The 24,101-nt window shown below is 48.6% G+C and overlaps 12 protein-coding genes across 12 annotated transcripts; 7 read left to right on the top strand and 5 right to left on the bottom strand.

Moving 5' to 3' along the window:
* Positions 1–39: 39 nt before the first annotated feature.
* EJ05DRAFT_473497 (D-hydantoinase) lies at positions 40–2,096 on the bottom strand. Its single transcript, XM_033743412.1, has 3 exons — positions 1,642–2,096; positions 1,279–1,593; positions 40–1,232 (listed from the first exon to the last, which is right to left on the bottom strand). Exons 1-3 carry the CDS (start codon positions 1,810–1,812, stop codon positions 207–209), a joined length of 1,512 nt encoding a protein of 503 aa, XP_033603363.1. The 5' UTR covers positions 1,813–2,096; the 3' UTR covers positions 40–206.
* Positions 2,020–3,089, top strand: EJ05DRAFT_246085 (uncharacterized protein). Its single transcript, XM_033740109.1, has one exon. The coding sequence runs from the start codon at positions 2,352–2,354 to the stop codon at positions 2,988–2,990; it is 639 nt and encodes a 212-aa protein (XP_033603364.1). The 5' UTR covers positions 2,020–2,351; the 3' UTR covers positions 2,991–3,089.
* On the top strand, positions 3,090–5,199 carry EJ05DRAFT_246115 (HET-domain-containing protein). Its single transcript, XM_033740110.1, has one exon. It carries the CDS (start codon positions 3,189–3,191, stop codon positions 5,022–5,024), a length of 1,836 nt encoding a protein of 611 aa, XP_033603365.1. The 5' UTR covers positions 3,090–3,188; the 3' UTR covers positions 5,025–5,199.
* Positions 5,200–5,374: 175 nt separating this feature from the next.
* Positions 5,375–7,183, bottom strand: EJ05DRAFT_434941 (uncharacterized protein; the record flags this gene model as incomplete). The annotated part of the gene is made up of 3 exons (XM_033741679.1): positions 5,375–6,315; positions 6,366–6,976; positions 7,032–7,183. The coding sequence occupies 3 exons, from the start codon at positions 7,181–7,183 to the stop codon at positions 5,375–5,377; spliced, it is 1,704 nt and encodes a 567-aa protein (XP_033603366.1).
* A 233-nt stretch (positions 7,184–7,416) lies between these two features.
* Positions 7,417–8,956, bottom strand: EJ05DRAFT_246082 (heme peroxidase). The gene has a single exon (XM_033740108.1). It carries the CDS (start codon positions 8,633–8,635, stop codon positions 7,643–7,645), a length of 993 nt encoding a protein of 330 aa, XP_033603367.1. The 5' UTR covers positions 8,636–8,956; the 3' UTR covers positions 7,417–7,642.
* Positions 8,957–10,418: 1,462 nt separating this feature from the next.
* On the top strand, positions 10,419–11,548 carry EJ05DRAFT_246220 (P-loop containing nucleoside triphosphate hydrolase protein). The gene is made up of 2 exons (XM_033740112.1): positions 10,419–10,814; positions 10,870–11,548. Exons 1-2 carry the CDS (start codon positions 10,574–10,576, stop codon positions 11,511–11,513), a joined length of 885 nt encoding a protein of 294 aa, XP_033603368.1. The 5' UTR covers positions 10,419–10,573; the 3' UTR covers positions 11,514–11,548.
* A 285-nt stretch (positions 11,549–11,833) lies between these two features.
* Positions 11,834–12,516, bottom strand: EJ05DRAFT_497488 (uncharacterized protein; the record flags this gene model as incomplete). The annotated part of the gene is made up of 2 exons (XM_033746544.1): positions 11,834–11,909; positions 11,963–12,516. 2 exons carry the CDS (start codon positions 12,514–12,516, stop codon positions 11,834–11,836), a joined length of 630 nt encoding a protein of 209 aa, XP_033603369.1.
* Positions 12,517–12,801: 285 nt separating this feature from the next.
* Positions 12,802–15,292, top strand: EJ05DRAFT_246164 (uncharacterized protein). Its single transcript, XM_033740111.1, has 3 exons — positions 12,802–13,831; positions 13,890–14,162; positions 14,236–15,292. Exons 1-3 carry the CDS (start codon positions 13,081–13,083, stop codon positions 15,087–15,089), a joined length of 1,878 nt encoding a protein of 625 aa, XP_033603370.1. The 5' UTR covers positions 12,802–13,080; the 3' UTR covers positions 15,090–15,292.
* Positions 15,293–16,228: 936 nt separating this feature from the next.
* EJ05DRAFT_246382 (uncharacterized protein) lies at positions 16,229–18,095 on the top strand. The gene has a single exon (XM_033740113.1). The coding sequence runs from the start codon at positions 16,477–16,479 to the stop codon at positions 18,034–18,036; it is 1,560 nt and encodes a 519-aa protein (XP_033603371.1). The 5' UTR covers positions 16,229–16,476; the 3' UTR covers positions 18,037–18,095.
* On the bottom strand, positions 18,096–19,131 carry EJ05DRAFT_246383 (putative RTA1 domain protein). The gene has a single exon (XM_033740114.1). It carries the CDS (start codon positions 19,048–19,050, stop codon positions 18,154–18,156), a length of 897 nt encoding a protein of 298 aa, XP_033603372.1. The 5' UTR covers positions 19,051–19,131; the 3' UTR covers positions 18,096–18,153.
* Positions 19,132–20,191: 1,060 nt separating this feature from the next.
* On the top strand, positions 20,192–21,843 carry EJ05DRAFT_483351 (uncharacterized protein; the record flags this gene model as incomplete). Its single annotated transcript, XM_033745245.1, has 2 exons — positions 20,192–20,263; positions 20,359–21,843. The coding sequence occupies 2 exons, from the start codon at positions 20,192–20,194 to the stop codon at positions 21,841–21,843; spliced, it is 1,557 nt and encodes a 518-aa protein (XP_033603373.1).
* Positions 21,844–22,718: 875 nt separating this feature from the next.
* On the top strand, positions 22,719–23,373 carry EJ05DRAFT_483352 (uncharacterized protein; the record flags this gene model as incomplete). Its single annotated transcript, XM_033745246.1, has 3 exons — positions 22,719–23,046; positions 23,105–23,317; positions 23,351–23,373. 3 exons carry the CDS (start codon positions 22,719–22,721, stop codon positions 23,371–23,373), a joined length of 564 nt encoding a protein of 187 aa, XP_033603374.1.
* Positions 23,374–24,101: the final 728 nt, after the last annotated feature.

A 24,101-nucleotide genomic window follows, 5' to 3' on the forward strand; every position in this document is an offset into this window, starting at 1 on the left:
ACCCTCAGCTCGACGTTTTGGATTGCATACTTGCAAGTATCTAGCGTAGTCTGATCACTACTGTGCAACTTTAACGCAGCAGCAGCAGTCGGTTCTCATATCGTGACGAGGCAGTGCGAGTAATATAAAAATTGATCACCCGAGTCATGTGGCGTATGGTTTAGGGAAAGGAATACAGACGAATTAAAGATCGGGGCCTTCACGTGTTACAATTGCTCGACGTCAAAGTCTGAGCTGATTTCCACAGTATCCCAGACTCCGGGCATAGAACTGACCTCCCTTCTCAGAAACATCCCGAAGCCTTTCTCACCAACAATGCCGCCGTTATCACGATCCCAGACAACCTTGCCCCTTAGGATCGTATAACGTGGCCAATTGTGGACTATGTGACCCTCATATGGTGTGTAGTCAACATCGTGATGTAGTATGTCATTTGTGATCTTTGTACCGTGGATATGGCCATCGGGATACCAGATCACTAAGTCAGCATCTGAGATACCTGGGAGCATGCTTCCTTTTCGAGGATATAGTCCATAAAGCTTTGCAGCATTCGTGCTCGTAACCTCGACAAACTTTGTCAAAGCAATCTTGGGTTTACCAGCAGCATTCAATGATAACGCAAGAGGTAAGCGAGTCTCTATGCCAGGCAGTCCATTTGGAATGTGACTGAATCTTCCAACAGGAAAATCTTCAGTAACACAAGACTTCTTGCCTGTGATCGCATCATCGAAGCGGAAAGGACAATGATCTGAGCTTAGCAACGAGAATGTGCCATTGTGAAGGCCAGTCCACATCCTATCCTGGTCTGCAATAGTCCTCGGAGGAGGGGAGCAAACATGTTTTGCACCTTCGAATCCAAATTTGTCGAGAGCATTTCGGGTGAGGAACAGATATTGAGGACAGGTTTCGGCGAAAATCGGTTGCCCACAGCTCTGTGCCTTGCGTATTCGTTTCGCGGCCTCTTGATCAGATACATGCACCAGAAGAATTGGAGTATGATTGATTAGCGATGATAGTGCAATTGCTCGATTCGTAGCTTCTGACTCGAGAATTGGGGGACGGGAGTTAGCATGATACTTGGGAGCATATAGCTTCCTAGCCACCAGTTCAGTGGTGAGCCAGTCTAGCACATCGCCATTCTCGGCATGGATCATTGTAAGGATCTTGTTCTGGCGGGCCATCAGCAAAACTGATAAAATTTGATCATCTCGCAACTGCAGAGCTGCATATGTCTGGAATAGTCAGTATCATTTCGGTTCAAAAAGGTTTAGTACTGACCATGTATATCTTAAGGGAGGTGATGCCTTCGGTTTCTACCAGACTTTGGAATTCTGATAATGCTGTGGGACTCGGGTTGGCAACGAGCGCATGAAAGCCATAGTCACAGTAGCAGTTGCCCTTGGCAAGCTGATGAGTCGTGCGTATGGCTTCAATGACGGACTCAACGTGCGATTGCTGTGGCGCAAAGGAGACAATGGTAGTATTTCCTCCTGCAACAGCGGATCTTGTCCCGGTCTCATAGGTATCAGCCGATGAGCCCTTCCCAAACATACTTGGCTCCTGGAGATGCACATGACAGTCTATACCACCTGGCTGCGCTGCTATTAGCGAAATAAAGGCCTCTGGATAACTGGTAAGTACCATGACGTAACCACCTTCAGCATCAATACGTCTCGCAGCTTTCGCATCCGCAAGAGCCCCTGATGGAGCGAGAATCGCTATTCGTTCACCCTTTATTCCTACATCATAAGGTGCAATGTCGGACGCTGTCACACAAATACCATTAATAATGACCAGGTCGAGGGTGTCCATGGTGAAATTATTGGTGTTTCGCTCCCAGGTTTGATGACCAGCTACGACATCGAGCATGCGATCAAATACGTAAACGGCATTTCGGCACGTGACATCTATTTGTCAGACGCACGATGACTTCGGCGTGGCGGCCTCGAGTGAGTGAGTGGATATGCGACGATAAACAGCCGGCTTGCCATTGGTCAGAGACGAAACATAGATTGCCGAACGCCACATGGCTGACTCTGAGAGTTTGTGAAACATCGAGATGGTATTAATGCCCTTGATGGAATATCTGGTGGTAGCATCACTCATGAAGATGGAAAGACGTAAAAGAACAGGTAAGTGGAGCCGTGTCTTGGAATTGCACACGTGACTACACATGCTAACAATGGATTCGCCAGATCGACATAAGCAAGTGACGATAGTGGTACTGTGGGGCTTCTATTGATATACTGTATGCAAGCAGGATCATGTTTCAGTTGTCACTCACGAAAAGTTCGATGTGATGCCCAAGAGATTGGGTTTCCGTGTACAACTTACAGATCACGTGATAACTTATGTACACCTCACGTAAGGCTTCGCCGCAAGACAAAATCACGGCTCGTTTCATCTCCATCGTCGTCTTGTACAGTGCGGCAATCTCTTCATATGAGAAAAGAATAGAGAGCCTTTCATCAAGCACTGATGCTGCTGCCGAGAACGATGATAAGGAACATGATCTTCGCAGACACCTCGTCGAGCTCATTGAACGAACAGAGCTTCTTAGACCACCCATCGACCGATCTACTCGACTGACATATATCGGTACCGACGTCTCTAATTTTAATCACCTTATACGGAACCAGTTCGATATGTTGATTACGGATCTGCACCACTTTCCAATCAACCGCATAACCCGCCGTAGTATGATGAGTGGGCCAGGGACGATACCAGATGATGCTCTCCAGCGATTGATACGACCGGTGTACACAAGACAACCACACACTGGGTCTGGCCTCTGGCTCGCAGCCATCAATCCTACAATCAGGAAGCCCGATTTGCGAAAGACTGGATCCATGGCTGTGTCAAAGGACTCAAGTGGTTCGATCGTCTACATAAAGTCGTTGTCTGGTTTGCAGCAGAGTACGGAATGGTTATCACAAGTGCCAAGCGGTAGTGAGATCATGCTGCACTCTCGAGCTTGCACAATGGCCTGACAGCCTAGAAGAATATGCGCACACTGTAGTTTTCCATTTCTATACAACTCTTTCTCTGGTAAATCCATAGACCAAAGTGACCAATGGTTCGTCTTCACTTCAGCCCCCACAAAAAGCCGAGGTCTATATATATCGTCCCAGCTTTACAGGCCGCCACCCGAGAAGACCTTTGCCCACGATACATACAATCGATTTAAGATGACACTTTATAGACCACTAGGTAGCTCCAAAGATGCGCTCCGTGAGTTCCGGCTCTTTAAGTTGAAGCATCGAAACCTACTCAATGAAATGTTCAATGAGACACGCATAAGTGGTACCCTCCAACACGCAGCCCCAGACAATGCCCCATCGTACATCGCGCTGTCTTACGCTTGGGGTGAGGGGGAGCATATGGACATCGACGTTTCTGGTCGCAATATGTCGGTGGGCGTCAATCTATACAATGCTTTATCTAGCATTCGGCAGGCGTCAGGTCATAGGGATGTCTTCGTCTGGGTCGATCAGATCTGTATTAACCAAAACGACCAAAGCGAGAGGGAGCACCAAGTACGGCATATGCGCGATATATACGCTCAAGCGACTTCAGTAATAGCTTGGGTAGGGCTTCCAATTGACGGTACTCAGCTACTTTTCGCGCATCTGGAATCCATAGGTCTGGCTCACTTTAGGACTAGTGGTAACCGTACAACAGCAACGCCTGACTTAGTGGCATTCCAAGATGTAATTGAATCCTTAGAGGGTCAATCACACATCGTCCGCCGAGCTTTTGTTCATCTTGCTTCCTCTGTATACTGGACCAGAGTTTGGGTCATACAGGAGTTTGCCGTAGCTCGAGATGTCATCGTAGCCTGCGGAACCTACCGGTTATCGGGAGATATCCTTTCTGATTCCTTGGCTGAGATTGGATCAACCAAGAATGAGCTGAAAGGTAATGGCAGTCTGGCAGATCAGAAAAATATAGACCTTATCACTAGGAGCTATACCCATGCGGCTGAAAGCTTCATGCAGGGTGTCTGTTCGCTGCGCCAACGCTATATGTACATGTCGACTCCACGCAGCCTCTTTAGTGTACTTTCGACATCATCCCTGTTGGAAGAAGATTACAACCATCTGTCTTGTTCCAACCCACGAGATCGTATATTTGCATTGCTTGGGCTTGTAGCAGACTCGGATGAGTTCCACTTCTTCCCAGATTATTCCTCGACCTGCGAGAAAGTTTATACACTACTTGCCGAAAGGTTCCTGCAGCAGGGAAGAATCAATATGCTCGCGTTATGCCGTGCTCCTCGCCCTAGCAATCTTCCGTCCTGGGTACCAGATTGGCAGAGCCCAACCTTTTGGCCTTGGACGAATGATCCACCGTTCGATGACAATATATATGGCAGCCTATCAGGACCTCCTATTGAAGGATTGAAGGTCGATAACCAGTGCGGGCACCTCACGCTGCAATGTATCCTGGTCGACAGAATCAAGACAACTAAAGGCTTGTGGGCGCCCGATTGGTTGTCTCGAGTCCATCCTCGTCAAGGCCTGGAATACCTCAATGGCATTAGATCACTTTGTCGAGACTCGCCACGGATCAAAGATGATGCTGTTGAGAAACATTCTTCTCAGATCGCGATAGCATATCGTTGTATCGAGCATTCTAGAGAAAAGGTTCTAGAGGCTTATCAGACAATTCTGCAGACGTGGAAAGTCCAGCATATGCCAACGAAGCCACCTTCAGATGAAGTATCCTGGTACGTGCGTGTAATGACACGACTCCGCCCATGCCGACCAACGCTTTCTGTAAGCGGGTTTGTGGGGCTTGCACCCGAGGATGTTCTAGAAGGGGATCAGGTCTGCCTCATCTCCGGTGCAAGTACACCATACATTGTTCGCCAAGAGAATGATGGACTGTATACCCTTATCGGTGAGACCTACGTTGATGGCTTGATGTACCACGATAATTATGGTGGCTATTTGCACCGTGTTGATAAGTACGGTGGCATTCTCAGAGAGAGTGATAAACGTCAAACGATCACTTTGAAGTGAACGGTAGACTTAGTTGTATCAAAGCAACATTTGGCTCTCGAGATACTCTTGCAAGACGTACCTTATGGTCCACCCCAGTTCAGATAGTTGGCCTTAAAGGTGATGTATGAAGATCGCCTATGAACATTATGAGTGGTTTGAGACTGTCGCAAATCCCGAGAGACGCGTATGTGCTCAGAGACAAGAGTCTAAACCTGACTGGACATCCTCCTCCATGACATACAAGAAGCAGCCAGCTAGCCCTGGGCATTGGTACGATTCCACTGGCTGTTTGGAAAGACCTGGAGAAGATTCAAAATATGCGAGAAGATGAGAATCAGCAACAGGGTTACAATGTACAGTTCATCTTGCTATTCGTCCTCATTCCAATCGTCAAAGGGCCAATGGCGTTCTGTCATCTCCATCTCAACCGGGTCATCAGCGACCGCATCGAACGCTTGTCCTCTGCAGGACTCTGATGTTCCTTTTGCAATTTCGAAATTCTCATTCGATACCCAGCCATCGGACGCCACGCCGAGCAGCTCGTTGATCCCTTCCATTTCGGCGTCAGCCTCACGTAGCAACTCATCTTGTGCAATCAGCTTTTGAATCTCTTGTTTTTCGAGCACAATAGGGCACGCTGGGAGAGCTCCATCAGACCTGGGCGCAGGCACTTTGTCCCAGGATTCCAGTATTCGTACAAAGTCCATCTGAAGGGTGAGATTGAGTCCTTCCCAAGGATTGCCCGCGTCATTAAAGATCCGCCGTTTCAATAGACTCGGTTCTTGCTGTATGGCTTGCCAGTGTAGCTCGTTAGATCGTTGTGTGAAGCCCAAGTAATAGAAATGTACGTGACGACGACGAAACTGTTCCAGAGCTCTGTCACGCTCGTTCATGTCCATGATTTCGATATCATCTGGAAGTCGCGGCGGGATGAATGTCAGAGATTCCTTGTCTTTGTAATTCTGGAACGAGTTTGGTATACCGGAAACGAGGAAGGTTGGGAGAACCATGGAATGTTGCCAGTCTATGAGGCCAGTAACGTCGAAACTCTCGGAAACAAAAATATTATGCGGTTGGAGGTCAGGATGTCGAAGAATAGGAGAATTAAGCTCGGAAGTGGGAGGCACAAGATATGGCGCTAGGCGTATGTATGTCTCCAGAGATTTTGCGTGCTCCTTAGGATCCTGCTTTTTATAGTCGAAAACTCCCCTGTATGCGCGATCGAAGGGATAACGGGGTCGTCCATATGCCCGGATCCAGGCTAACTCTTTCTTTGCGGGAGCCTCAAGGACATGAGAAGGGTGAGTATCTATGGGTGTCAAGAACAGTCAAACAACATAGTCTTAGAGTAGGACTTACGAGGTCCCCTGTCAATATCAAGATCTCCACGTTCGCCGAACCACCAACTCTCGCCAGCGTATGGTCCTATACACAGCTGGCCATCAGAATTAGGTATGTAGATCTTTGGGCAGTTAGGCGATAGATCACGGGCGTAGTATATGCTCCCGCTAGCTGGTAATTGGAGGGCAAAAAGCTTCGCTTCCAGCTCCACTATTTGGAGCAGAACTTTGAGCCGTTCTTTCTCAGAGAGGTCGAACCAAGAGTCTCCAATAGCTGTTCCCGAGACTCTTTCCATTATCATATACTCAGAGCCAACGGGATTGATCTCCACACAATAATCCAGGACTCTAGGCGTAGGAATGCCATAGCTGCGAATGAAATCTAAGGTTGCGACCTCACTTGCTACTGCCAGACGTCGCGGCAGCGTCAGCGGATATGGAAGTCGTGCGAGGACAGATGTTCCATCTCTCATACATATTTCAAAAACGCGATTGAAACCGCCTTCAGCAAACTTGCGAAAGCTTCGGACTTCAGAAAATGGTTGGTTCACGGACTCCGCGGCGGCCTTTTGAAGTTCTTTTACGTTGAAAGATAACTGTCGTTCGGCCAAACGGAGATGTTCGTTAAATCTGTCATTGGAAAGTTGGTCGATCTGCAGAATGCTCATCACGACTTGCTACGTACATCCAACGACCAGAAGTGTACTCGAACAATTCGCAGTCTTTTTCCGTGATCTCTATATCAGTTGCACACGAGACGAACAGCCTGCAACAGCGAGGAAGAGGAGACCGGGAAAGGTTTCGACTCAGCCGAATCGGAATGCTGCGAATGACCATAATGGTAAGAATATTGGGGCGCGGTGTCAGAGATTGAAGACACGCCACGTGTGCTGGCGCTTAAGTACGAAGCTATACAGCGACCAACATCATGGCTCCAAGGCGAGCAACAATGAATGTACTCGCAAGTGAAGGTGAGGTACAGCGCCTGCATGAAACGCTCAGGTTCAATGCGGATTTTGCCTCCGGCTCAGTGACGATGCGTCGTTTCCTAGAACCTGACTTTCTTGGCACTCGTACGCGTGTTCAATCACCTATCTTCCAATCTAGTCAGTACAGCGTCGCACACTCGGGCCTGATGTTCTATTCTTCATCGCCTATACTCGTGAAGATAACTTATAGATTTATACATGATGTTATCTGCTGAATGTATGTATTGACATTTTTGATTATATAAATAAATTGCTCCAGATGGATATACCATAAGGACATAAGTCAGAAAGCAAAAAACATCCTATATCATACGGCCCGCGCATTGATCGCGGCACCCCTGATATCCCTCTTCACACTCACAGCCTTCGGCAACGCATCCGTACACTCCACAAAGTTCTTCGCTGTCCCAGACGGAACGCCCAGTACAGACAATCGATACATGGCATCTGCAAACTTGCCGGTCCACTTGCCCTGCCCGTCGACAAAGCCCGCAAACTTCTTTCCCACGGCCGTACTCTTGTTACTCAGCGCGATGTCACTATCAAATCGAACTACTCCTTGTGGGGGGTTATATGTTTCGGCGTAAAATTTGACGTCCCAGACGCCCGGCGTGCTATCCTGTGACGCACCCACGGGGATGGCTGTTTCGGCAATGTTCTTCGAAGTGCTGTGTGCGCCAACGAGTGCGGCGAGATCTTCTGCGCTAAAGCCTTTGTCGACGAAGAGCTTCAATAAGCTGTCGTGGTCAGAACCTGGGCCGAAGCCGGGCGGCATGACACCTGTGGGCGATGCGGTGGATGAATCGGTGCGGCCGATGACGGTCTTGACTGAGGGTCCCCCGGGACATGTCACAACTGCATGATTGCCGGCGAAATAGATGAGATCTGCAGCACCGACGCCCTGTGGTTTGTATAGAGTGAATTTATCGCCGATGAATTTGTTGTAATCCTGCAGACCATTGTTCTCTGGGCGAGAAATCTCGGTGGGGTTGAGCAGGAGAGAGCCGTCGGCGCCGCCAGCAGCTGGAGCAGTAAAGGGTAGTTTGAGGCTGAATGTACCGGCGTCGTGGAAAGCATAGCGGATAGCAGCGCGAGCGAGGTCGGTACATTGACCGTTGGCGAGGAAGGATTTGGTCAGATCGAGGGAGATAGTGGTCCATATTGCAGGACATTTGGTACCGCCAGAACGGTTGAAGATGTTGGAGATAGATGCGGTGATATCTGAGGTCTGGGGGAATGAAAAGCAAAGCGCAGATGGCGTTAAGAGGGAAAACATAAGAAATGTAGATTTAGAGCGCATAATGGCCTAATGCGAGATAAACAAAGAGGTTGAGATTGATGTGAATGCTTGTTATAACAAAGTTTAGAACGTACCAGACAGCGGGATCTTGTGTTTGGGGGTCTGTACCATTCTTACGGAGCGAAACGTACCCTTATATCACGAACCAGATCATGCATGAATAGGTCAATAGCTTTGCCATATCAGAGCCGAGATTCATTTTCCGGCACAGTGGCGCATATCATGCATTGAATCTCGGCCGCTTGTATTCAAATGAGCGTGGTAAACAGTGACAACCGATTTATTTACAGAGGCGAGCGATCTAGGACCCACCGGTCGTTGGACGTTGCAATGTATTGTCTGGAAAATCCTGGACAGATTATCACTATGAAACATGATCTGGCCAGAACATTTGTGCTTTTTCACTTCGATGCGAGCCGAATGACTTACTGATATGATGTCGAACAGTCATTTCGTTACCTAGACTACTTCTTCGTGGCCAATAGGATTCATTCGATGTGAGCTTACGCTACAGACGACGACGAGCAGCGCCATTAGGCTGAATATGCATGACATGATTCCAGACACGGATACGACAAGCTTCAGTCAAGCCCTTGTTATATCGGAGGCGCAGTGTTGATCCACTGTTCTAGGACACGAACACGACACGCCTGTCAGCAAAACATGGACAAGCTGTTACTGTTCCTAGGCGGATGTGACCAAATCATCGTATACCAAGCATGTCAGATGCAAGCTTTCCCGATCTTGAAAGCTCGGCCATCATATTCGTTCTCAGGTTCGATAGTTTTCGATCCCAGTCGCATGGATCTAGCGCATACAGGGCGGACATGAAGTTCCGGAAGAGAGCGGCCGGTAAGTGACGGGGCGGCGGATGAGGTGTCGGAAAAAGTAAAGCTGAGTCTGCCTAGAACGTTCATGGTACAATTCGTGTAACTTGGCCACTCGCCAAGGGCCAAGGAAGGTTGAATTCAACAAGCTTCAGAGTTCTCCGAGTGAGAGACATCTTCCGACACTATAAGGAATACTACAAGCTGGTGCGTAGAAACATAAATCCCCGCGAACTCTACACGGCTTACAAAAGTGGTCGGGGTTTGTAGATAACCTTATGGAGTGGGACGATGATCCTCTACGAATACGGATAGCGAGGCCTGCAGGAATCCTCTTGGACTGAGGGTGAGAACACTTGCGTGCGACACTCAGAAAGTCAGAATCTACACCAGGTGATTGCCGAAGACTGGCGGGTAGAGCATGTTCGAGCCCTGAATATATCGAGGCCTTGAGGTGAGGAGATTAAAGAGAGTGCTATACTTCGTCTGTCATTTGCTCAGTCAGCCAGTGAATGATTGTATGGTGGATGTTCTGGTCTCTTGGTAGGTGCGCCCGCGACATGTTGTATTATTAGAGCCACTAATACCGCATGAGCAATCCCTCGTCAGCGCCAAAAGGCTCAACTCCTGAGTTGCAAGCTCAAATGATGATGAAAGAATTTCAGCGCCGTTGGAGTGGTGAGAGAAATTTGGTGATAGACGAATGGTGTTGCGATCCTACTAATCCATGGCGCTCCATCCATAGCGTCGGGCAGCCTTGGGCGAAGGGATCCTGGCACGTGCTGCAGATGTCATTTTAATCCGCAAAGTAAACACCAAACAATGTCTCCCAACATGTTTCATGCCCAAACAAGCAATCTCTCCTCTTCGTTCTTCTTCCTCTCGCCATGACCGTGCTCTCCTTCACGTCCAACATTGTCAGCCATTCCTGTACAACAGGCCTCCATCCCGTATCGGCGAATGACCAGTAGTTTCTCCTAATTCCACCTCCGTCACCGGGCGTCGCGACAGGACAACACGAGACACACGCGCATCAAGCTTTCTCTGCGTTCTCCTGATTATCGATAGACTCAACATCCGCATCACGATACTCTCCTTATAGACGACCACCATGAACAACGACCTCGAAGCCAAAATCGTAGTGCTTGGTAGCCAAGGGGTCGGCAAGACATCCCTCGTGCACAGATATGTCAAAAATGCATTCGTACCACCAACGACAATGTCCACCATAGGCGCATCGTTCTTGACGAAGAAGGTAGTAGACATAGATACATCCACCATTGTACGTCTACAAATCTGGGACACTGCAGGGCAAGAAAGATTCAGGAGTATATCAAAGCTTTACTATCGAGGTAAAAAAACATCCTGATGGACCTCACCACATCTACTAATGAGTATATTGTGAAGGTGCTAATGCCGCTGTTCTCTGCTACGACATCACCGACCCAACCTCCTTCGAGGAAATGGGCCGCTGGTTCAAAGAACTAAAGGCTAACCTCGGCTCCGACATCATCCTTCACGTTGTCGGCACAAAAAGCGATATCGTCGCGCGAGACCCTTCCCTCCTCAAAGTGCCTTTCGAGCGCTGCATCGCATATGTCGCAGAGAACCTTTTCCCACCAACACAAGCACAGCAAGGCAGAGACAAGGACGACAATGCCGCGCTTGCGTCACCACAGAGTAACCGCAGCAGCGGATTCTGGGGGCAAGACGTTGGATGGGATTGTTGTCACGAGATAAGTGCGAAAGATGGGGAGGGCGTGGAAGAAGTCTTCAGGGTCATAACGCGGAAGCTAGTCGAGCAACGAAATAAGAAGATGGAAGAAGACGTGGCATTGTTCTCTGGTATGACTCCCGGTATCAATGGGAATGTCAACGGATACTTTGATCATCCCGGTGCGGGAAGTGGGAGTTTTAGATTGGGCATGGGGGATAAACGGCGAAGTTGGCTGGGCTTTCCGACCACCCCGGCGGTAGGGGGCACAACTGAAGAGGAGTGGCAAGCGGATATGGAAAGGATCAGGTCGAAGGAAGGTGGGAAGTGTTGTTGATGCATTTGAGCGTGTCGTAGGCTGCATGGGAGCGAGTATTGTATACGTTGACACCTTGTCATGCAGGCGTTATTCTGTTTGGGTGGCATTTTCTAGGGCGCTGGTGGATATTGCAATTGGTTTATACTCATTCCTCGCGGATTCTGTAGACCATACTTGAGAAGATTCTAGAGCGCCGAGCGCCATTTCTTCCTTGAGAGTTTCGAGACCACGTTTCAGCGACATGATTCTTGTCTAGGTCCAATGTGACCCCTTCCTCTACACCGTCTCATACTATTTGCAACCCTCTCTTGATCCATATATTACCACCGGGTATCGCCTCATTTCTTCTCGTCTCCACCACCACCTCCCGCCACAAGCTGTATCAACAAGAATAGTGCAATTGCCCACCAGTACCTGTATCACTCATTAGCACAGATTCACCACTGGGATGCTCATCAACAACTCACTTTTGAATGAAACTCTTCTCTGGCTCCTTGCCCTCGACCTTTCCCTCCTTATTCAAGACCACCGGCTTGTTGAAATGCACCTGCGGCCCAACACCTTTCTTTACTACTTCAACCAATATCTCATCTTCCGCCGCACTGTGGTCGTTCTCTCCATTTCCCGCCTTGTTCGGGGGTGACTGCACGCCACGACCAGATGTCGCGAACCCGATGTGGTATATTTCGCCGGCGTCATCGACGTGCAGTATGAGCGTCTTTTGGTAGGTGGGCGAGAAGGATAGGATCGAGGTTGCGACGCTCGGTGACGAGGAGGGGTTATTGAGGAAAATTCGAGTCAATGGGGACGATGTGGCTTTCGGGTCACCAGACGGAATATCTTTCGGGGGGTTGTACGATAGGATTTCTGCGGATAGGGTCGTCGGGTCGTAATTGAGTGTGAGGAGAGTCGCCGGGGTGTTACTTGTGGATGAGACGGGAGAGGTGTAGATTGTGAGAGGCTGGGGGGCGGCAAGGAGAAGGGTTGGGACGAGGGCGAGAGCGCTGAGGGAGATGCGCATTTTCATTCCTGGTGGGCGGATAATCCGCTGTTGTTGATCTAAACGGGGTTGCTTCGATGCGAGCCTGAGAGCTGGAAGTTGATGGCGATAGGACGCTAGTCCTCATACGGGTTATATTCTCATTGGCTTCGATGGATGAATCTTTTAACTTCTTTTCCGTCAAGGTGCATACCTAATAGGTCCTACGATAACGGATAGAGTGATGCACAGCCCTGGATACACATTGTGTTTGGTGCACCCCCAGCGGCGCACTCAGTGGAAGTGAATCATCAAACGTTGAGCCACTTTCAGCATCACTTGGAGTTCCATCCGGTTCAAACCTAACACAATTTCTGTGTCTTTACGCACTCAAAGGTCGCAAATCATGAGGTTGTTCAAACTGGTACCATTTTTCTCAGATTATCGTAAAGGTTGCTGTTAGACCCTGAATACCATTCGGGATGACAGCAACGTATAACAAGGGCATTTATTCTTTCAACCTTTCAATCATGGGTCAAAGAGCCCTTCATAGGACTATTGTGGTGGTCTTTCAAGGTCTCGCCCTACCTAGTCGAGTATGCGAGCATGAATAAGGCGTGTTCGTTCGGATCATTCACTTCTCTTCATATGAAACAAGCATATTCAGGAGGAAGAATCCTCGTTCAATTGTTACACGTGCTATTGTTCATCTTTAGCACAATAAATTTCTTTCTATTCGCGTTCCATTCATCACAAGACCAGATGAACATCTATATAAGCCCCATTTTTCAGCTAAGGTCATCATCTGTTCTTGCCCATATTCTTGCGACCTTTCTTGTGGCTACTTTGCGACATACATACCTTTCCTATACACGTACGCTATCTCGAAATACCACTAAGCTTCATCGTTCTGTATTTTATCCATCACAGCACATCGCAACGGAGATGGCGCCGAAACGCACGCACTCGGCCACCATATCAGATCCGAATGACATGAAGGTCGTATCAAATGACTCCAGCAGACAGAGAAGAGCTAGTAGTCAGGTTCCGAAAGTAAAGCTTCCGAGAAAGACCTCCGTTACCCATAGTACATCTATGGCCGCAAAAGCGACTATTATAGATAGAGAACGTGCCGCAGAAGCTGCATCTGCAGAACAACCAATGGAGCCGCCTCGACGATTTACACGACAAAACTCAACAGTGATTGGAGATACCTTTGAGGGCGAGAACCGCAAAGTCGTACCAAAAGGTCAAGTCATTGGTCAGATCCCGAAACCGGCAGATGTTCCTGAGGAAACCCAGGCTGAGGCGCTCAAAACGTCAACGAAATTACCTCTCATCGAAGAGGGGCAGCTAGGTGAGGACATCCTGATGCCAATATCAATAGCTAGGTACACAGTCTGACGTCCCTTCAGATGATCTCGACCTAGTGTCTCCTCGTGGGACCTTCCATGGCCGCGATGAGGACGCTTCAGTTCGTCAAGCCCCTGGCGGGATTGATACACCGGAATTTATCGCACACGATGCGAAAGTCCAGATCGAGAAAAGTACAGTTACAGCTTCTAGAAAGCAAGCCTGTAGATCCACGACTGGAGGACGGGTTCTGCGGTCTGAGAGTAAAGGATTTGCCTCGTCTCATGACTACGAGGCTGTGCTTGGTGAGAGCGATTCAAGAAACACGAGCTCTGGTAAGTCATATGAAGGGACCTAAACTCTAAGCCGCACCCTGTATCAATTAAAGCCTTACTGACTCTACTATAGATGAAGAGAGCTCCGATCCGGATGTGCAGCCCAATGTATGGACGGCTGAAATCTCCGCTGAACATGACATGGCTGTACTAAAGGGTCTGGTACAGCGTCTAAACCATGCGACTGCTGTGCTCGATAATCCTAATAAGGTCATAGCAGAGCTGGAACACAGGGTCAAATCCCTCAATCGGGAACTCGCAAAAATCAGAACCGGTAAGGAGCTACATGAAAAAGCACGCCGTATAATCAAGAGGATGCGAAAAGCGCACGACAGCCATACCAAAACCTTACGAGATGGCTACGAAAGCCAAATCAGAGATTTGAAGAGAGATTACGACCACAGTGAAAAAGAGTCGGGGATGAACGAGGACGAACTGCTCCTGGCAAGAGTTAGAATCGAGGAGCTAAACAAACAGCTCAAGCGCTACAAATCAAGATGTGAAGAACAAGCTGATCAAATCAAGTTCTATGAACAAGCCAAGTCTTTGCCCATGGCCAATGATGCGCCTTCGCTCGGACAAGATACCACGCAGGCTGCAGAATCGATGGGTGAACCTGCCGGTAAATCAAGTGGTAGCAACAGCGCGCCGCCCGTTGTTGAAAGTTCTAACGCCCTGGTCACGACGAGAAAGCGGAAGTCGAGTGACGGCTCGTCCGGATTAGCAGGTGTGCTTGACGACGACGATTCGTTTGGACTTTATGATGACCCTCCGCCGATCAAAAAAGCCAAGATTAGTGAAGATACCAAGGCCCATGGCAAGACTCTGGACCGATCGACTGAGAACTTAGGACAAGGAGGAAAGACAACGAGGGTAGCTTGTGAGGAGACAGATGTATCGAACGAAGTTGGAAGTACTGCAGACTAGAGACTACATATATGAAGATTGTCTCGGGAATTCAGGCATCGGATGTAGTATGGACCGTGCAAGTCCGAATCGTGAGCATAAGTTTACAGCAATGAGACGGAAGAGGAACTTTGTACGCATAGATTTCATATGTGTGCTGCACTGCACTTTCTCATGTTGCGGTTCATCGTCCGGACCGCAACTGGGTCCAGACACGCGGTGCCCAAGCATAAACGTTACCCTGACGATGAACATGTCTACAGTGACACATGCGAGCTCGAGGCTCCTATCGTCAAATTAACATTGACTGCGCCCTTCTACACTGCGCTATGTGATCTCTCATATATAGTATACGCTTCCTCCCGGCAACAAAGATCAGACTGGTAGTACGATATTCAACGATCAGCTTGTTGGGATGCTCCATCTGGTCGACAAGTTCTACAATCGCTTGGTGGTGCGGTGGCGCCTTCCATGAGCCATTTCAGAGAGCCTTCGGGTGCTAGAACGGCACATTTTCACGACCAATTGAGCCGACATCGCTTGAACACGATAAGGTCTGAGACGTATGGAAAGGATACTGGGCGAAGAATCCAAGGAATCTTCTTGAGAAGGCCCTTGAGTGGTACATAAAACTTCTGAACATCCACTTGAGCTCGGGGCCTATGACAGGTCAAGCCTAAGAAGAATTATTCCCGTGAAAGTATCGTATCGAGCCCATCGACGGGGATCTTGTCTCCTCACAGGCAACGATCTGGAAAAAAAATCTTGCAATGTTTAGTCGCACGAGACGATGCGCGTTGAAGGACCAAGGGGGCTTGAAGATAGCAACTATAGCAGACTTATAAGGCGCTATATAACAGTACAGCGGTATAAATGTACAACGACGTCCCCAGCATAAATTACTGAGTTCGGGTTGTACTGCATTTTCTCCCTCTCGTTGGTATATCTCTAAACCGATGAGATGAACTGCTGGTGATGAGAGGATTCGTGAACGGGCGCGTGCCGATTGGGTACGTGCCCGAGTGTTATTTAGACCATCTCAGTTTATTCTAGCACGCTCGAAGGCTAAGCTAATGTACGCTAGAACCAATCCGGATTATACGCCAAGCTCGGCCCATGAACAGCATTAATTCACATTTCTTCCTCATCGTCTTCAGCCTCACCTTAGCTCGACCACAGCCTTCGCGTTTAGTTTCTTAGGACATCGTATACTGTATCTACAACCACATAGATATAGGGGTAGTGGTCCCTAGAGTCATGATGCCTCCATCATGATTCCACGACGCGCAAACATCCATTCATGCAATCCTACACGACGTTGATGACCGCTATATCTCCTTCAACCTCCTGAGATACGCCTGGCCTGAAGTGATCAAACGGATGCTATCGTCAGAGCTAATTTGTTGTCATGCCCCGACAGACTCGCAACTCGACTAGCCTTGACGAGTCACCTGACTACGCATCCTCGAGTGCCATGCGTACGAAAACTCGCCGGGGCCATACGAAGTCTCGAAACGGGTGTGCTGAATGCAAAAGACGTCATATCCGCTGCGATGAACGTCGGCCCTCGTGCGCAAATTGTGCAGTCGCAGAGCGCATCTGTTTCTTCCCACCGCCTAAGAAAAAAAGGGGGAAGCAGGATGCTGCGCAGGAACAACAGTCGAATGAAACTCATGGATTCTCGCCAGAGTGCAGAGCGAGTAGTCACAGTACACCATGCGTTATCGATACTGCGGATATGGAGCACCCGCAGATACCACCGCCAAGTCGTCGACAACACACTCGATCAGATCCTGAGCGAGCACCAAATAACCTCTCTCAGACCTGTTCTCTGAGGCATGACGCCAATCAGTTCCTCAGTGGTCTTGAGCTTAACGATCGAGAAGTTCCTTCTCCAGACCCATCTTTGCAATTGGGCGATATGCACACATCGTTACCTAGCTATCCTGGATTTTCAGAAGTTTCAGACCTCAATTCCAAGGCCACCTTTACGTCCCAGCATATGATCCTGTTATACCATGCCCATATAGTGCCAAACATCTGCGGGCCAAACAGGATCGTTATTGACATTGCCATTCGTCGCGCTGTCGATTCTCCCTACCTCCTAGATGAAGTTCTTGCTTTCATAGCTTTTCATATGACTTATTTGTATCCTGGATCAGCCATACATCTCCGACACCTCGCTACAGAACTCCAGACTCGTGCTGTTGCCTCCTTTACCAGCCTCACGGAATCGGTTCCCAAGGATGACAGAGCCACCGCCGTTCCTCGGTTTCTTTTCTCCGCGATCTTAGGCCGGCATGCTCTCGCTGATACCCTTGCCAACTATCGCTCTGACTTTCAGACATTCATCGATCGGCTCGTAGAATGTTTCAGTCTCAATCGTGGGGTCACCTCTGTCACTCCTCCAGCTCGTCTATATCTCCATGACTCAGAGATCAAGCCCCTTCTTACTGTTGTTCTCGACGCTTACGCTAAGGTCCTTACGCCAGGCAACGAATGTGATCCTTTGCGCCGGCTTCTAGACGACTCTGATCTCAGTGAGACTAGTACCACAGCCTGTCGCCAAGCTATTGAAATCCTTCAATGCTCCTTTGATATCTGCCACCATCTTGACGTCGAGGATTATCCACAATCTGCTTCGGTGTTCTCTGTAAAGGTAGAGGGCGGCTTTGTGGACATGTTACGGAAGCATCGTCCGGAGGCTCTTGTCATTCTCGCATACTTTGGTGTCTTGCTACACCGATGTCATGGCTTTTGGGCCTTCGGTGATGCTGGTGCTGTAATGATACGCGCCATTGCTGGCCACCTGGGGAGCTATTGGCAAGCGCCACTTGCATGGCCGCTTCATGTGATAGAGATGGAGCGTAGGCCAGAGCCTGCAAATATGGCTTCGATGCAGGTCAATTCCTCAGATTCGTCACGTACGCCAGTCCCAGGGTGTCCAAACAGTTCTATACCATCATAAAAGGGAGGTTTCTACATAACTCAACGTGTCCTGACTCCTCTTACAGTCGCATCGCAATCCACCTATCCTCTAGAATCCAAGCAGCTGTCAAGCCATCCAAATACAACCCTTCTGCTATCAAGCATCATTTCCAACATCTGCTTTATGCTCTTCGCCAGAAGAAGCCACATCCAGCCGACCGGGATACCACCACGCAAACACACCAACCGTTCCCATCATGAGCACAGCGTCGAAAACATACAACGGCCACTCATGCCGCAGCAAATATCCGTCCGTGCCCATCACGTACTCCACAACTCGAAACACCGACCTCACCATAATCAGACCACTAACCACATACAACATCTTCATAACTCCAACCCATCTGCCACTCGCCCCTGTTGTAGCTGTTCGGACTTTCCTCATCCTCACATGCCAGATCCCCGCCGTTACCGCAAATAGCCCGAACCCCAAGATCTGCACCACCAGACCGCCAAGTATGATGTACTCCGCAGTCGTCTTGTTAAAGTTCCTGCTCGCCTGAAACCCGCCCCCTGTACCCTGCGCGAAGAACGACACGACATCAAGAAGCACAAAGAAACGCGTGAGATATGCCGGACGTATCAGTGAGTAAGCCTCGCCGCGTACACTGCGTATGACGCGGCCGAGCGTCATGTATATCGATGCGGCGAAGAGTGCAGGCGCGATGAGTAGGAGAATGTTCTGCATTATGAAAGGCGGGAGGGGTGTGGATGTAGTGGTTTTGGCGAGGGCGCGCGCAATGTAACCGAGGACTTCGACTGCGAAGGGTGTGTCAGATGAGACTGACGATATCTGCGCGGGTTGAGGATAAAGGGGAGACTCACGAAGGCCGCCGATGATGAATGGGATTGCGAAGGCCGTGCGTGTGGTGATGCTCCTGTAGAGTACGGCCAGTGTGCCCAGGGCGAATAACACGGCGACGACGATTGCGCCGGGCTGTGTGGGGATGTAGTGGTAGAAGATGTATCCATTTGGGGATGTTATAACCGCCATAATGCAAAAAAACTAAATTTAAACGTGGTCTTTGACCGAACGATCAGGGGAAATGGTTTAAAAAGAAGCTCGAAAAATCGTTATCTTAAAGTTGCGATGTTGAAACAACAAAAGTATACAGATCGAGTCTTTTTATATGTGTATACCAGATTTCCGCTCACTTCTGCGTCACTGCTGGCTATGTATATCACGCAACGTCACTGTGAGGCTCATCTACAAGCTGAATGAATGAATGTATTTCGCAAACATCCACGATACGAAAAAGCTCCGTACGGGATCGTCGAACTCAAAACCTGCGACATAGCATACCGAACGGTAGAGTAACTACGGAAAAATCCGAGCACGCGATATACACGTACACGTAGAACAAAGGTCGTCCAGAGCACAAAATACGTGTAATTCAGTCGATGGTTATGGAGAACTTAAATACACGTATTTTAGGCAAAATACGCGTATTTACCACACGAGAGACACCACTGCGGGCACTAGACAGGGATATAGGCTGCGCTAGATCCTACACTAAATGCTACGTGCTATCCGGAACAGCTTAGTGGGCGTCAGTGCAAGCTTATACATTACTGAAATAGGCTAGACCTTTTCCGTGGCTGAAAGATATGTATGAGATCTCGGCGCTAGCAAGGCGAATTCGATATTTAGACTTTGGTGTGATGATGCAGTGCAAGATTTTCGGGACTGCACATCGCCTACAGCGTATGCTATCATAGCCTTGCTTGAAGGCTTGGATGATATTCGGTGGATAGGGGCGAAAGCTTGGCAAGGGTGAATAGATACGTGTATTTGGAGCTTGGCGTGCAGAGTGATATACAGCTTGTAAGCTTGTTGTGTATATGCGTTAGTCTAGTCAGAAATCTATGTTTGGCAGTGCAGTTCGTCATGGTTGCTTGGGGCTTTGGTGATGTGTACGTCATAGAGAAGCGGTGTATAGGGGGGCACTTTTATAAAGCTTCTGCCTCAAGACAATCAATGTCGATATTTGACAATCAACTCGCTCTATACGACGATACCCGACAGACTTCCTCTCGTGGTGCTTACTCGTTACTCCTTTATTAGTAACTGAAGCCTATAGCTCGTTCTTCTCGAGCTTTTGAGCAGTGTGAATTTCTCGAAGCCAGCATCCATCATGGTACACCTTCATCCTATATTATGCTCGCTGCTCTTAGTTTTGGGTGTTATTGAAGCAGAATCGTGCAATGTAAGCTCAGTTCCACAGTCTGATCACCCGTTCATTTCGGCCACCACAGCTAATCGTACCACGAGAATGCCTCCAACAATTACATCTATCCTAAGGCTCCTTCCATCGCCGACAGCCAAGTTCTCAACAGCTCCTCATTCATCGGCTCTGCTGCATCCGCACACCCACTCAAGCCCCTCTTCAAATTCTACCCTGATGCCTCCCTTATGCACACTGATGGTGGCAACTCCGGTGCTCGAGACGACCAAGGCCCCCTCGGCATTGACCCACACATCCGCAGCAGCAGCGCCAAAGTCTTAATGATGGTATGGGGCTCTGATGGAAGCATGACCTGCGGCTACGCCAATACCACCATATCCAGCAGCGCGCCAAAGCTTGGCCTCGTTGCCATGGATCCAAGCACGCTGCAAATTCAAGCTGCATGGTACCCACCTGGAAACGAGACGCTACGGTTCAGCTACATGGAGTACATCAAGGAGACTGACGACATTGTTGTCAGTACGTACCAGGGTCACGTATATGTCGTGCACCGCGGGACTTGCGGTACGACGCCTTGTTTCACCACTACGCGGACGATCTCACTAGCGGGTGCATTCTTGTCTGGCGAGCAGCTGCTGAATGCCATGTATGACACGGCGGGCAATATCTGGTTTACAACGGGCGGCACGATAAATGGTGGTGACGCAGCACAAGAGTCGTTTACCTTCGGCTATGTCACGCCGAACGGGACTGTCGTGAAAGAGCATGTACATGGAGAGTTTGTGGAGAATGGCATTGCTGTCAGTGGCTTGGATGTGTACATGGTAAGTGGACCTACAGCCATGGCAAACGCGAGCAATGCTACCGGGTACATGTATTCGGTAACTTCAGGTCGCGAGGGGGCCAAAATCAAGTGGCGAGCTCCGTACACAGCCGGTCTGGATGCAGACGGCGATGTTCGTGGGTCCGGGTCATCGCCCGTGCTGTTGCAAGACAACTATGTTGCAATCACGGATCGATCAAGTCCACAAGTGAAGCTCAACATCTTTCACCAGAAGACGCAGAACAGTACAGACAAGCAGGTACTTTGCAAAGTGCCCCTTTTCACGCCTGGCAAGAGCAACAACGATAACGCTGTTCTGGGCCATTTCGATGGGAAGACGCATGGCGTTATCATACAGAACAACTACGGCATTCCGCCAGTATATCAACCCGAGCCTGACGTGCCCGTCGATGTCAATGGGAAGTGGAATGATATGAGCGGAATGGCTGGTGGAATGACGCGCATTGATATTAATCCTAATGGGACATGCTCCATGCGGTGGACAAACACTGAATTAGCTATCAAGGGCGTTTCCATCATGTCAACGAGATCTGGCTTGATATATGGCTACGTTCAAGATACTGAGCGCTCGCCGAGGGGAGAGTATGTGTGGTATGTCGCAGCGGTTGACTGGGATACCGGTCGGACTGTCTACAAAGTGAGGACTGGTGCTGGCGGGACATACAACGATAACTATTTGCAAGCATCGGTGGGTCCTGATGGCACATTTTATCAAACGGTCTTTGGGGGTATTGTTGGGGTAAGAGATGGCCAGTAGATGCAGCCTTGTATGGTGCCTCTGGAAACAGTCAGTGAATGTCCATTGCTTAACCGGCTATGGGTTTGCTTCCTATCGGGTGGAGTGAAATAAGGTAGATGTTTCAATATGTAGTATATATTGTGGTAGTCCCATTGGTAGGCATCAGAGAACTATAGACGACCAATTCGCCATGGGTGCTGGACTTTCGGTCTGTGTAGCCACAATTGTGAACATGAAACTGTGGAACTGGGCAGTGCCTTTCTACCCGAAATCCCGCACAAGCACCTTGCGTTCTCAGGTCCTGCCCCTTGATTCGGCCAGCATTCTTTTTTTTCGTAGATCGGATTATCGGAGAGAACAAAGCATGAAATCGAGAAGACATCCATCTGACATATCTTACTTGTTGATTGAATTCCAGCCAAGCTTACAAATGTGACTAATGGTGAGCGACATTTGCTTGAGAGCATTTTGGCTCCGCCGGAACAGGCATCTAACTCTTATCAAAATACTGAAAGTGAACGCAATTGATGCCAGCGTTCTGCCAGATTTGCGAACAACGAACAAAGAATTTACCTATAGAACGAAAATGTAGCACTGTTGCTTCTGCGTACATATTTCCGCTCAAGTCAGGCTACTACCATTCCGATTCGCATGTCTGCAAACGGTGCTTTGTAGTTCTGAGGGTCTATTGCGGTAGGCAGGAGACTCTGTCAGTATCTTTGTCATATAGGAGTACATAAGACACCTCTTCGTCTAACATCTCAACATCCCATCGAGCATAGCATTGACACAAGCTGAAACCAATACCAACTCCTCCTCCATCTGACACACTACGCTACCAATTTACTAAGAGCCTCCGACTCCGAGTCACAACTCGCACGCATCGTGTAGCCATGGGCATCAAACAGCTCGAAGTCTCGTTGTACTGTCATGAGTCGGAGACGCACACTGAGCTTACCGATATCATGGAAGCGCTCAGAATCTACAAGATGGAAGCAAACAGCATGTATGAAAGATTCGGAATCTGTCAAAGCATAACTCCAATCAATGGAGTACCCGATTGGATGGTCATTGAGTGTGAGGGCTATGATCCACTTACATTAGCACACCCTTCATTTCTCGACCACCCTCTGACAATCAATACCAATCATGCCTACCTGACTGGCTTGTTCATCGGGAAACGTGTCAAGAGAGCCATCCAGATGCTTAACATGATCGAGAGTAAGTACCAACTGTTAACTTCCCATACTCTCCATAGTCACTGTCTAACCTCATCAAGAAGCTGAATGGGCTGCTGAACAAAGAGAGACCGACGCATGGATCAAGAAGGACAAGGAAGAAGACAGACTTAGAATGCTTCGAGAAGCGGAAGAAGATGAAGAAGAAGATGAAGAAGAAGATGAAGAAGAAGATGAAGAAGAAGATGAAGAAGAAGATGAAGAAGAAGATGAAGAAGAAGATGATGATCATGATGATGAAAAGAAGAGAAATAGTAAGCATACAGGCTACGCCTGACATTGGCTAGCCCTGCGGGTGATGAAGAAATGAGGCACATCTCTTCCTTAGAATGAGGCTGGTCCTCACAAGGTCAAGGATCATTAGACCAACCAGAATATAATCACATCATCTGAAGCATTATCTGCTAAGAACACCCTGTGTTTTCTCATTCTCTGAAAGCAGTTCTATGTGCATAAGGTAGAGTGCTAGACCCTAGGGTCGAAACATTCTTCAATTTCGATTCCGTACGAGATGCCATAATGTATAATATAGGAACGGTGACTTTCATTGCATCCGTGCTTAGATTAAGGTATAAACGCGTAGTAATCTGATTGTAATATCGATAGAAAGACATTCATAGGACGTAGCACGTTGCAGATTCTAGTCCTAGCTGCAGACTCTGCAATTCATTCGATCAGCAGTTGATACTATACTACCACTCCAGAGTTGCCACCTACTAAACATGTGCATTTTTGTCTTTTCTGTTGGAGCGAAAAGGTGAGTTGGCTGCACCGTACACATCTAGAACTGCCTCATCGATATGCCCCTTTTCAACGTCCTTGTAAGTGCGCCTGCATCGAGACTTCAGCCAGTGTCTTATATTTCATACCTGCCTACGATGTATTCATTACCGATAACATAAAGATACACATTCACAAACCTGGTCGGCCGGATCAGCTCTTCCTTCGACTCGTATACACGTATTTTCCGCCCTTTTCGTCTCTAGACTATGGTCAGTTTTCTTTCGCCTCTATATTAGTATTTACCTATGTCTGGTT

This window comes from Pseudovirgaria hyperparasitica, assembly GCF_010093815.1.
Source record: "Pseudovirgaria hyperparasitica strain CBS 121739 unplaced genomic scaffold EJ05scaffold_3, whole genome shotgun sequence".
Classification (NCBI taxonomy): Eukaryota; Fungi; Ascomycota; class Dothideomycetes; order Acrospermales; family Acrospermaceae; genus Pseudovirgaria; species Pseudovirgaria hyperparasitica.